We start from the raw sequence: 13,884 nt of genomic DNA on the forward strand, positions 1-13,884 counted from the left end.
TTTGTTGGTTTTATTTTTATGTATACGTATTGTAAGTCAAATGTACCTTCACAGTTAGTAGTTTAATGTGAAGTAGCAATAAAATCAAAGTTTAATATTGTTAAATTAATGATATTAATGTATGTTGCTTAAACAAGACATTGTGATTAACGCAGTGCACCGCTAGAGAACTTTAAACACTTGTTTATTGTTATTGTATGAACGTTTTTCATACTTTATTCAAATTTATATTGAATGTAATACAATTTTGTGAAATAAAAATTCTAGAAAAAAATTTGACAATTTTTAATATCCATGAATATATGTTTCTTTTAAATAGTTAATTAAAAAATATCTTCATTCCAGCCAGTAGTATTCCGCTCAATTTATTGTCAACCTACAAGACTAAAAAAAATGATTAATTTTTATATTACATTCATAAAATGCGAACAAATAAAAGTGAAATTTACCTTTCAAAATACTGTAAAAGAAGTCGAAGCGTGAGGTCTTCGCCTGCTCCCAAGTTTACTCTATTGTAAAGATCTGCATTTAAAATTTCATCCCAGTTTATGTTTAAATCCGGATCATCAGGGGGCTGTTCTTCCCCAGTTATTCGTGCCAAATTATGCAAAACTGCAGTAGCTACTATTACTGGAAGTACATGATCTATTGTGAAACGCATGCCTATAGCTAAACATGGAAATCTACGTTTCCATACTCCAAATGCTCGCTCAATTGTATTTCTTGTTCTGATTTGTGATTCATTGTATAAATTTTGAGCTGGAGTTGCAGGATTTGAAAGTGGAGTTAAGAGGTATGATCTCATATTATAACCACCATCTGCCAAGATAATTCCATCACCAAACTCTCCAGCTTCTGCACAGCCACGTAATCTTGAATTGTTGAGTATTGTTGCATCATGAGCACTTCCAGGCCAACGAGCAACAATATTTGAAAATTTTAAATTTGCGTCACAAGTAGCTTGCACATTTATGGAAAAATAACCTTTTCTGTTTCTGAAAATTTCTGCTTCATTACCTCCAAAAGATTGTACTTTAATATGTGTACAATCTAATGCTGCAATAACTCTAGGAAATCGAGCTATAGCATAAAAATCTATTTGAGTTGCTGATATTTCTTGTGGTGAAGCAGGAAGTTTTATCACATCTGGAGCTAATCTAGCAATAGCTGCTGTGACTCTATGAACTATTCTATGGGCACTAGATTTGCTGACACCCGAGAAGTCTCCTGCAGCAATCAAATGTGAACCAGTTGCATAATACCGTAAAGTAAGCAGAACTTGGATTATTGGCGAAATAGCATGATTCCTAAAACAGAAGGCATAAAATAAATATTTTATGCAAGAAGAAAAAGTTTCAAAAGCTTCATAAATTTTACAATTCCTCTTACATGATAACTCAAAAAGGATTATTAATTTTAAATATCCTGATTTTCAATTAATTTTAATCAAATATTCTGTTTAATGGAAATTCGAAAAGATGAAAATTTTTACAAATTTAAATTCGATCAAATAGACATTCTATTAAATAAAATTTCGGCTAACAATAAGTAAGTTCTGTAATATGAAAAATTGATTAAATTAAATTTCTGTCAATTAATAATTGTAGAAAATGAAACTTCCACTAAAAGTAAATTCTTTGTATTTAAATTCTACCTAATAAAAATTCGTTTAAATGAATATTCTGTTTCATAAATAATATAATACAAAATAATAATAATAATATATGTATTTTTAGTTGCATATTTTTAAAACGCACATATTTTGGTATTTGCATCAATTTGACTTTCTCTCAATATTGTTTAAATACTTTATAAAAATTAATAAATTAATAGATAATCTTGACAAGATATAGTAATATTAGTCAATGCAAATAGTTTACACATATAAAAATGTTGTCAAAATTAAAAAAAATGTTGATCATTGACCATAATACATAATATACATAGAAATTCACGTCATTTCAATTGAAGATTTCTGAATGATCAAGTTTGTAACTTATATTTTATATTTCTTTTGTTTACGATATGTAATACATTATTTAAATAAATAATCAATTACATAAATACATTTGAGTTGCACTTTGCAACTGGTCTTGTATTTCAATGAGCAACTCGTTTACAGTGTTCTTTGACAATCGAAATCTTCGAACAAAATCCACATCGTCAAATGTCTCCATATAATTTATTCTGTCTTTAATAATCCTTGGCCTTCGATTTATAATTGGTAATAAATCTTCATCATCAGAGGACGATAAGAAATTTTCGTATAGATCTTCCATGCCTTCCATGTCACGTGTAAATAATCTGCTATAGGTTATGTTGACACCGTAATCGGCGATTAGTCTGCGTAACCGGCCAAAATCGGGCGGTTAAGTTAATCACCCGTTAAGACATTTTAACCACGATTAAAAGATGGTGGGACGCATAAGTCTGATTAAATTAAACTAATCGGGAATTAAATGCTTAATCAGAGTTGGTGAAACCGGCCCTTACGATGAGCAAATCTTTGTTTTAAATGTTGGATTCCCACACAGCACAACATCTTACACCAGGCCTACAGCAGGCTTACATGTAAGGTTTGTAAGGTAACATCGTAAGCCCATAGTAGACTTACAGTAAACCTAAAATGTCCGCCTTACAGTAAGCTTACATGGTAGGGTCGAGGTAAGCTTACATGGTAGGGTCGAGGTAAGCTTACACGGTAAGGTCGAGGTAAGCTTACATGGTTGGGTCGAGGTAAGCTTACATGGTAGGGTCGAGGTAAGCTTACACGGTAAGGTCGAGGTAAGCTTATGAGTAAAGGCTGTGGTAAGGTTATTATTAAGTTGTAAGGTTGAGGTAAGGTTGTGGTAAGCTTACAAGGTAAGGCAAGTTATATTCAAATAATAATATTAATAATAAATAAATATTCAATAAAAAAAATTTTCTTTTGCCTTATTCTATTTTGGGAACCTATCATTTCGCAGAAAGTTTTGAAAACAAATTTAGGAGGAGTAGGATTCGAACCCGGGACCGAAGTATATACCTAACAACCTAACCAACTGAGCTAAACGGGGAACTGACAATGAGAAAAGTAATCTTGCTTTTAAGGAGTTGATTATCTTCTTGGTTCCACTTTAAAAGTAAGATTACTTTTCTCATTGTCAGTTCCCCGTTTAGCTCAGTTGGTTAGGTTGTTAGGTATATACTTCGGTCCTGGGTTCGAATCCTACTCCTCCCAAATTTGTTTTCAAAACTTTCTGCGAAATGATAGGTTCCCAAAATAGAATAAGGCAAAAGAAAAATTTTTTTATTGAATATTTATTTATTATTAATATTATTATTTGAATATAACTTGCCTTACCTTGTAAGCTTACCACAACCTTACCTCAACCTTACAACTTAATAATAACCTTACCACAGCCTTTACTCATAAGCTTACCTCGACCTTACCGTGTAAGCTTACCTCGACCCTACCATGTAAGCTTACCTCGACCCTACCATGTAAGCTTACCTCGACCTTACCGTGTAAGCTTACCTCGACCCTACCATGTAAGCTTACCTCGACCCTACCATGTAAGCTTACTGTAAGGCGGACATTTTAGGTTTACTGTAAGTCTACTATGGGCTTACGATGTTACCTTACAAACCTTACATGTAAGCCTGCTGTAGGCCTGGTGTAAGATGTTGTGCTGTGTGGGTTTATTTGTCTACGGTATTAAAATTCCTACCTTGTATAATATCTCTAGCTACACCTTTTAATCTGGCAAGAATTTAAATATTGTTTTTCACAATTAATAGGAATATTAGACTCACTATTTATTATATCTTCTATAAAATCTCTTACAGGAATGTTTTTACCATCATAGAAAGGAATATTCATTATGCCTTATTGCAACACAAAACACTCAGCCATTCATGTAATCATGGCATCGTTCAAAGTCCTATCAATATTACCGGATAAGTTACTTGTTTGTGGCGTATCTGTAGCCATGATTATAAGTTTACTGAAAACGGAAGGAATGATTAAAATATTTTGTTAATTATATCAAATGAAAATGGTAACCCTAAAATTCCAGCAATATTATAATTACTCTCACTATTAATAGTTTGGAATTCTAAAACTGTATAATTGATGCAAACTTTTGCTTCTCCGATAGTGTTGACTGTACTATCTCTTAAGGAATATTTAATTATGCGGTTTATTCCTTAAAAAGGAATTAATTCACTTTCTTTAATTAAATTAATGGGTAAAGATGGATCAAGTATGAATAAACACTCGTGATTCTTAAAGAAATGTGATTCCAAAAGAATTTTTGGATATAATTGATTATATTTTTCAATAAAATGAAAGTATGAGTTCATAGGGCAATACGGATAATGGCGGCTTGGAACCGTATAGCCTTATGGGAGTTTAGTGTTATCGCACTATTGTCTGTGTGACACAGCTCGTCTTGTACTACTTACGGATCAACGCACTTGGCGCCAGCCAGTAGTGCGAGTGTATAAAATCAAACTTTCGCGCCTGTTTGCAACTGCAACCCTTATATGCTAGTATATTCGCCTAATATCTTTTCTCAAGGGGGCTTTATTTAAACTTAAATTTCTCCTAAATTTTGGGAATCTAAAATTTTAGTTTTTGTCCTATCGATTAGTTGTACTAAAAAGAATGATTCTATGAAATTTAAATTTTGTTATGATCAATGTCGAAAATTATATTGATTAATATTGTATATTATGTATAGTTTTATGTAAAGTTATAACCGAAATTCACTAGGATCTGTGTTAAAAAAAGATAATCCAAGAACACCTGTTAATTCGGGTTGTTGATTGTTAATATAGGTGTGAAATTTGGGTAAATAACTAAATTAAATGAAATTTCGTTATTGTACTAATTCATTAAGAATTATATTTAGTACTGGAATTCTTCGTAAAGAGAAGTTTCGGATAAAAGTGATAATACGGCGTCTGATTCGGCGTTGGATAGAGATTTCACGTAACCAAATTGCTCTTTCATAAAAGACTGCTACTCTATTGAAGTAATTTGTTTCGTAAATTTGATCGAGAAATGGCGCACCAAGAATTCTAATAATCTCTGTTTCACTTTGATAATCGATAGCTTCAAATCTTAGAGAGAAATCGCTAAATTCTATTAATGCACTACCATTTGTGCAAATTGCACCTTGTCTTGCTGTTATTATGACGTTTTTATCGATAGATATAAACGATGATATTGCTGATTATTTTACCAAATTTATTGTTAATGTGTGATCAATAAAAAATTACCTTTATGTGACTTGAAATAGCCTGAGATTAGTTCAACGTAACGATAATTATGTTGATTATATTCAAGAATTGAAAAATAATTGTTCATTTGTGGTTACTAATCGAATTTTTAATGATAAACTGTCCACCAAATTATGGCGAAAAACATTACATATACAATTAATGTAATAAAGTAAACGAAATACATTAAGATTTTGATAATAAACTCTTTTATTTTAAATATTGTTTATGGACATTAACTGTTCTGTTTGATGTAATAGTAAATCGAAAAATGTAGAAAAATCTTGTTAATTTTGAAGAATTGTTGTGTTCAGATTATCGGTTTTATCAAATAGCCTTTTTTGCGTTTGTTCCTTCTCTATTTCTGGGTTTTCTATCAATTTTTGGCTTATCTGGAATAATCTAATCTGACTGAAAATAACATTGTTATTTTAGAAAATTGATATTACAAATAAATCAAAGATTGAGATTCCTTTTCAATTGTTTGTGTAAATCAAGGACTTAGACAGAATTCGCCGAACGGCGTAAAACGTCGAGTACAAAGTCAAAATTCGCCGGACGGCGTAAAATTGACCCTGCTAAGACCTCAAAATTCCAAACAATGATATTATCAAAATTTATTGATATGAAAACCTCGCCGGACGGCGTTGATCTCCAATTACAATATTCTTTATAGTTATTTCTCGTCTCTCGCACTTTTGACAGGAATGAATTTTATTGCAGGTGTAAGAGAAGCAACATGTACTAAATTGATAAATTTAGAAAAGAGATAATGCACGATTTCTTTAGTATTTATAGTTATAAATTCGACAGTTATTTCTATTAAATTATTGATCCTAAGTGTTAATTTAATGTTATATCACTTTTGAGATCGATTTCGTTTCCACACTCTATCCTATTAATATATACATAATTAAGTAAAATTAGGGGAAATTGTTACCCGGATGTAACAATCAATGATAGTTTTCAACTATTTGCACCATAAAAATTTTGGCGCCCTTCCACTTATATTTATTACCATAGGACATATATGACGCTTTACGAGAAAAGGGCCCGGTAGAAAAAGCTTGTATAGGATCGTGTACAGGATCTTGTGCAAGTTTTTTCAAGTGAGGGACGTTAACGCAAAATATTTTAGGTTATGATAGTAATTTTTAAATTGAATATACACAAAGAGGATAATACAGAACACTGACGGTTACAATCCAAATTATTCAATAAAAACTTATTTTGATTTTACATAATTAAATATAAATGTTTAATCAATGTAAAACTATTATTAAACATAACCTAAAATTTTTTGATAATAACGTCCATTTACTAGTGGAGATTCACAAATGTTCCACCTACGAAATAACTCAAATAAAAAAATAATTTTATTAATTTACGTTAGAGCATTTTCTTCAGGAAATATAATACTTTTAAAATATATTTATATAGAGGGCGCATGATTATCTCATAAAAATCAATAATTTAAATTTTTATTATTTCACTTTATACACGGAAAAAATAAGTCAGCAAAACTTTCGTAAACTAGTATTTCACTTTTGGACGAGACACAAATTTTTAAACGTTTCATACACTTTTTAGTAATGAAGCATAAACTTTACCGAAAAAGTGAAACAGAGTCAAGAAATTATTTACAAACTGTATAGAAACATCAGTTTGTTAATCTACATTGAACAGTTTTTAATAATATTGCTTAAAGATTGTTAAATATCTATAAAAAGTTTTACAACATTGTAGTAATTGAAAGTTTGACGCACGAAAGAGACTAGTTAAGAAGCAGTCAACGAAAGAATCGTAGACTTTTTCTAAAATTCTGAACATGCATAGTTCGTAGCTTGGTCAGTGTTGATCAGTGGAATTAACTGCTTCGTTCGCGTGGCTTTCGATAGCCGCGGCGCGGTTAGTTTTTAAGACAAAATGCGTATATCTTGGTTAGGTAGGTAGATAGGTTCGAATCCCGCGGAAGTGAATTCCGAATTTTAATGTCGATAAAATTGTGTATAGTGTATATATACACTGAGAGAACAAAGTAGTTGAGCAAAGAATAAAATGGTTACGAATACCATTTTAGTTAGTAAACTACACTGCTGCTAATTCGATAGTCGGGGATACCATTTATAATAGTAAAAAGTTAAATACTTGCCGTTACCATTTTATTAGTAACAGGAACTTACTTTAGTTATTACCAACTACTAATAAATATTATAACAGATAACATTTAGTTATTTTACCATTCAAATCAAATATAATAAAATACAGCCGCAATTATTTATTTAATATTATTTACATTCAAAAAAATTTTTTTATTATAAGGTTAATATAACTTTCTTGCTGTACCAAGTAAAATATAAATCTCTTATTAAACATATTTTTTGTACGATGTGAATAATAATAAATAAATTTTATAGGTTAGATTTATTGGTTAAATTGTCACTTACATTCAAAACGATCTACATAATCTTCGAACCCCCCTGAGATTAATAACTCCCGCAAATCCACGCACTTTTTTAACACTCAATTAGATAATCTATATAGAAATAATATAATTGTTAAAAATATATCAGAACATAAACACAAATGATCATGTTTTATCACGACATTGCTTCACAAGCATGAGTGTTGACAACCGAATTTCTAACAATTGCCAACCGCGTTTACTAAAAAAATGGTAAACCCAACTACTCTGTTAGTTAAACTTTTGCATGGAACTATTTCTGTAGGTGTGGTTATTATTTCCTGTTTACCAATTCTAAATAGTTGCGCTTGACATCGAAAATATTTTAATTCACTAAAAACATTATTAAACATTACTGAATTTTACTAACTAAATAGGCAGGAGAATAAATACCTCCTTTACTAATAAAATTGTAGTAGCCCTAACCATTCATTTCTCTCAGTGTAATATATTAATAATTGTGTTTCAAGTGATGTTGTACAAAATAAGTGAAATATACCAAAAAATGCCCCTGAATGTGAATTTTTTTTCAATTGTTCTAAATTTTTTGTGAGTTTACAAGCATTTGGTTGACTGTCGTCAAATTTTTATGCATATAAGTGTTACGAAATCTTTGATACTCGTACGTAAGTTCTAGGTGAGAGTTTATTAAAGTTTGATAAACTGATTCCCAAACATCAGAGCACATTGAACATCGGCTCGTATTCACAGTTCAAATTTTTATTAATAGTTTTGTTTTTTAATAAACTGTGTCTATACTTTTTGAACAACTTTCGTTTCCGTCCAAAAGTGAAATACTAGTTTACGAAAGTTTTGATGACTTATTTTTTCCGTGTACTTCGTACAACGACAGTGACAGAAATTTGGGTGAGCAGCAGTACCAACGAGAACAGGTGCTCTATCAAATCGAAGAATGCTAACGACCCCTTTCTCGATCGGCTGACATCCCGTTTTAAAAGCTCAGACCACCCGCATCGCTAGAGCTGAAGTTCCTTCACAGCGGTTCCACATATATACGAAATCGCAGAGTCGTTGCGAGCCGCGTAACCCCACTGCGCCATCTACCTAATGATTCCCCCTTCTGACGTCACGAAGGGGAGTGCAATGAGTAGATGGCGCAGTGGGGTTACGCTGCTCGCAACGACTTTGCGATTTCGCATACATGTGGAACCGCTGTCATAGCCTTAGCTTGTTTATAAGATAGCTGCTTACCCGTACCGTTTGCGCACTGCTCCCCCAACGGAATATCTGTCATACTTGAAGTAAAGAAACGAAGCGCTCTCAACGCTGAGACGTCTTCCCACCCAATTTTGTATTAAAATCCATTAACTTTTGTTATAGTTATACGGATTTGAAAATGACAATGTTACCCTTAACGGCACCCTTATCGGCACCGCCTGCTTTAATATTCTGTTTCTCACAAAATTATTGTTGTCTCACTTTCATATTTACATAGCTCATCGGAAAAAACCTCAGCTTTCCAATGAAAATAAAAAAAAATACCCGAAGGGATGAAAATCGAAAAATAAGGGTTGATTTTGGAAAAAAAGGGGTCAAAAATTTTTTTTCTTAATTTCATATACATTTTTGAAAAGTACGTGAAAAATGCATTAAAATTCATTATAGATAAATTAAAATCCATTAACTTTTGTCATAGTTATACGGATTTGAAAATGACAATGTTACGCTTAACGTCAAAACTTCAACCCCCTCTACTTTCTACAAATATTTTTTTAATGAGTTTATATTTTAGGGATTTATTACTATCATATAGGACAACAATTTACCAAAGTATGAAGCCACTCCCAGAACAATGACTTTTTGGGCTAAGGCGATTGAAAAAGAATCTGTCATATCTGTAACAGTTATGCTATCTCTGGGCTTGTGTTCTGCATTATATCCCATCAACCCCACTCTTCTTTTTCTTCCACTTCTTTCCACTCCCACTTAAAAAAATAAACTGCGCACGCAACTCACCATATACTATGTATCCCTCCTCTATTATAATAATGCGCACGCAAGTTGATGAAAAGAGAGAGAGGGGGAGTGCGCATGCAGCTCAACATATACTCTAAACCCTACTCTGGTTGTCAAGAGGATGGAAAGTGTGAAGGTAGCTAAAAAGAAATAAGCAAATGAGTGAGTGGTAGCGGGTGACCAAGTGGGAGAAAAGTGAGTAGAATTTTCAAAAAATGCATACGCAAACGGATTAAAAATTTTAAAAATTCCAGCGACTAACAGCGCCATCTTGCGACAACAGTCAGTAACACCGATCTATGGTAAAGTAGAGTTACCATTGAAAAATAGGGACTTATGCAAACGGGTTAAAACTTTAAAAAATCCCGCGAGAAACAGCGCCATCTTGCGACAACAGTCGGTAACACCGATCTATGATAAAGTAGAGTTACCATTGAAAAATACCCTAGCTGATGGGTTCAACGCGATTTGAACGGAATAGCGTTGAAACACCGTTGCCCTGTTGAAAATTCCTATGTAAGATCACATATGGGATCCCATCCAGAATCTCTTGTGAGTTCTTATGTGGGTTCCCATACAGGTTCACACATAAGATTCTGTATGAAAAGGTTCCTGGGATGAACTTGCGTGAGAGCTCGCGCATGATCTTATGTCTCTGTAAAAGCAATAACACAGGATCCCATGAGGTTTCCTGTGTAGGTTCCTATATGAACAACACGATAAATAGGAACACACATGGGATCTTATCCGAGATCTTGTATGAGTTCTTACATAGGTTCTCACATATAAGAAGATTAATAGCAGCTTAATAAGATTTTATATCAAATCTTATTAAGCTGCTATTAATCTTCTTATATGGGAGAACCTATGTAAGAACTCATACAAGATCTCGGATAAGATCCCATGTGTGTTCCTATTTATCGTGTTGTTCATATAGGATCTCGGATAAGATCCCATGTGTGTTCCTATTTATCGTGTTGTTCATATAGGAACCTACACAGGAAACCTCATGGGATCCTGTGTTATTGCTTTTACAGAGACATAAGATCATGCGCGAGCTCTCACGCAAGTTCATCCCAGGAACCCCACACAGCACAGTATATTGCTGTAAGCTTACCTCAAGCTTACATGTAATTTTTGTAAGCTAACCCTGTAAGCTTCAGGTAAGGTCGAGGTAGTATAAAAATGTCCGCCATACAGTAAGCTTACACAGTAAGACCATAGTAAACTTACATGACAAAGTCACTGTAAGGTTACAGTAAGCTTACACGGCAAGTTTTCAAAGGTATCAATAAATAATTTTTTAAAAATATTTATGCGCAGTAGCTTTCTATGGCACTTATGAATGCGCAGTAAATTTTTTTAAGCAAACCCTACCGGGGTTTTTTATATAAATGACAAAATAAATATAATTGTGCAAAACAATTTATTGTTTACTGTAAGTTGATAAATTAATACTTTGTTATTTATTAGCAATTAATATAAGCTTATCGTGTAAGCTTACTGTAACCTTACAGTGATCTTACCGTGTAAGCTTACCATGACTTTACCATGTAAGTTTACCATGGCATTACTGTGTAAGCTTACTGTATGGCGGACATTTTTATATTACCTCGACCTCACCTGAAGCTTACAGGGTTAGCTTACAAAAATTACATGTAAGCTTGAGGTAAGCTTACAGCAATATATTGTGCTGTGTGGGACCTTTTCATACAGGATCTTATGTGTGAACCTGTATGGGAACCCACATAAGAACTCACAAGAGATTCTGGATGGGATCCCATATGTGTTCTCACATGGGAATTTTCAACAGGGTGGAAACACAACGGTCACTAAAAATGTTATTTAAAAAATAAAATATGATAAAGTATTTATTAGTATTTGTACAAAAAGTGTTCATGAGTAATTTAAGACCTTATTTGTATCAATTTAATACGAAATAAGTGAAATAAAAGATAAAATATGGAGTACTGTTATATCAGGGTTTTCTGTCAAATTTTTATATAATTCAATGAAAAGTGTTTTAGATATGATTTTTTAATAATAAAAAAACCTTGAAAAAGTATTAATTTATTATTTTAAAACATTTGAAAGGGTAATAAATAGTGAAAATTAATGTGTTTATTGTGTACTATATGTGTGTATTGGACAACGTTTATCGACTGCAAGTTACAAGTTACACCGGTGAACGCTAGATGGCAGCACAGTAAACAATTAATAAGACTTTGACAGGACTTTGACAAGAAAAATATTTAACCTAGTGAACGTCGATGATGCATCTAGACACAACCCAAGTAGCACGATATATCAACCAGATGTCACGGTGATATCACCGGGGGAATGTCACCGTGACATCAGGAAAATGTCAAAATGTCCGGCTTACGGTGACATCGAGGTGATATCATGGTGACATCAAGGTGATATCACAGTCATATCACGGTGATATCATGTTGATATTTTACAGGGACTTAAAATTTTAAATAATTTAAAAAATAATAATAAATAAAAAAATAATAAAAATGATGGTTCGCTGATTACGAATATAATAACAAATTTTGAAAATTCAAAATGTCGAAACAAAAAAAATTAAACTTAAAACAAATTCTTTGGAAGTACGTTACTCGGGGGTTTTTTGGGTCGCTGATTACGAATATTATTATATTCGATTCCAAAAAGACAAAAATCAAAATAGCGGATCCAATATGGCGGATCAAAACAATTAAACAATTATCGAATTTGTTATTATATTCGTAATCAGCGAACCCAAAAACACCCGAGTAACAAGCTTATGGAGAATTTGATTATGTTTTAATTTTTTTCTATTCGTTATATTTTATTTGGTATTTTGAATTTTGGAAATCTGATATCAAATTTGAAAACCCCCTAGTAACATTTTTTAAGAATATTCAATAAGCCATTAGTATTTTTTTTATTTCCCAAGTAGCACGATATATCAACCAGATGTCACGGTGATATCACCGGGGAATGTCACCGTGACATTAGGAAAATGTCAAAATGTCCGCCTTACGGTAATATCACACGGTGACATCGAGGTGATATCATGGTGACATCAAGGTGATATCACAGTCATATCACGGTGATATCATGTTGATATTTTACAGGGACTTAAAATTTTTAATAATTTAAAAAATAATAATAAATAAAAAAAATAATAAAAATGATAAAAAAAATGATAAAAAAAAAATAAAAATAGTAAAAAATAATAATTTTTAAAAAATTTTTAATCCCTGTAAAATATCAACATGACATCAAGGTGATATCACAGTCATGTGATATCACCTTGATGTCACCGTGTGATATTACCGTAAGGCGGACATTTTGACATTTTCCTAATGTCACGGTGACATTCCCCGGTGATATCACCGTGACATCTGGTTGATATATCGTGCTACTTGGGAAATAAAAAAAATACTAATGGCTTATTGAATATTCTTAAAAAATGTTACTAGGGGGTTTTCAAATTTGATATCAGATTTCCAAAATTCAAAATACCAAATAAAATATAACGAATAGAAAAAAATTAAAACATAATCAAATTCTCCATAAGCTTGTTACTCGGGTGTTTTTGGGTTCGCTGATTACGAATATAATAACAAATTCGATAATTGTTTAATTGTTTTGATCCGCCATATTGGATCCGCTATTTTGATTTTTGGAAATCTGTTATTATATTCGTAATCAGCGACCCAAAAAACCCCCGAGTAACGTACTTCCAAAGAATTTGTTTTAAGTTTAATTTTTTTTGTTTCGACATTTTGAATTTTCAAAATTTGTTATTATATTCGTAATCAGCGAACCCAAAAACCCCCGAGTAGCAAGCTGATGGAGAATTTGATTATGTTTTAATTTTTTTCTATTTTGTTATATTTTATTTGGTATTTTGAATTTTGGAAATCTGTTATCAAATTTGTAATTAGCGACCCCGAAAACCCCCTGGTAACATTTTTTAAGAATATTCAATAAGTCTTTAGCATTTTTTTTATTTGTGTCCAGATGCATCATCGACGTTCACTAGGTTAAATATTTTTCTTGTCAAAGTCTTATTAATTGTTTACTGTGCTGCCATCAAGCGTTCACTGGTGTAACCTGTAACTTGCTGTCGATAAACGTTGTCCTATACACACAAATAGTACACAATAAACACATTAATTTTCACT

At 32.1% G+C, this 13,884-nt stretch overlaps 1 protein-coding gene across 1 annotated transcript in view; it reads right to left on the minus strand.

Annotated features, from left to right (window-relative positions):
- Positions 1-371: 371 nt before the first annotated feature.
- The window catches only part of LOC127276971 (putative nuclease HARBI1), a 65,035-nt gene continuing 51,522 nt past the window's right edge, over positions 372-13,884 (minus strand). The window contains exons 3-4 of the mRNA XM_051297730.1: positions 450-1,307; positions 372-384 (exon numbers count right to left, since the gene is read on the minus strand). Of these exons, the coding sequence (XP_051153687.1) occupies positions 372-384; positions 450-1,307 (871 nt within the window). The remainder of the gene's footprint in view (positions 385-449; positions 1,308-13,884) is intronic.

This window comes from Leptopilina boulardi, unplaced genomic scaffold (genome assembly GCF_019393585.1).
Source record: "Leptopilina boulardi isolate dan_hultmark-lab unplaced genomic scaffold, ZJU_Lbou_2.1 LbouV2_162, whole genome shotgun sequence".
NCBI classification, from domain to species: domain Eukaryota; kingdom Metazoa; phylum Arthropoda; class Insecta; order Hymenoptera; family Figitidae; genus Leptopilina; species Leptopilina boulardi.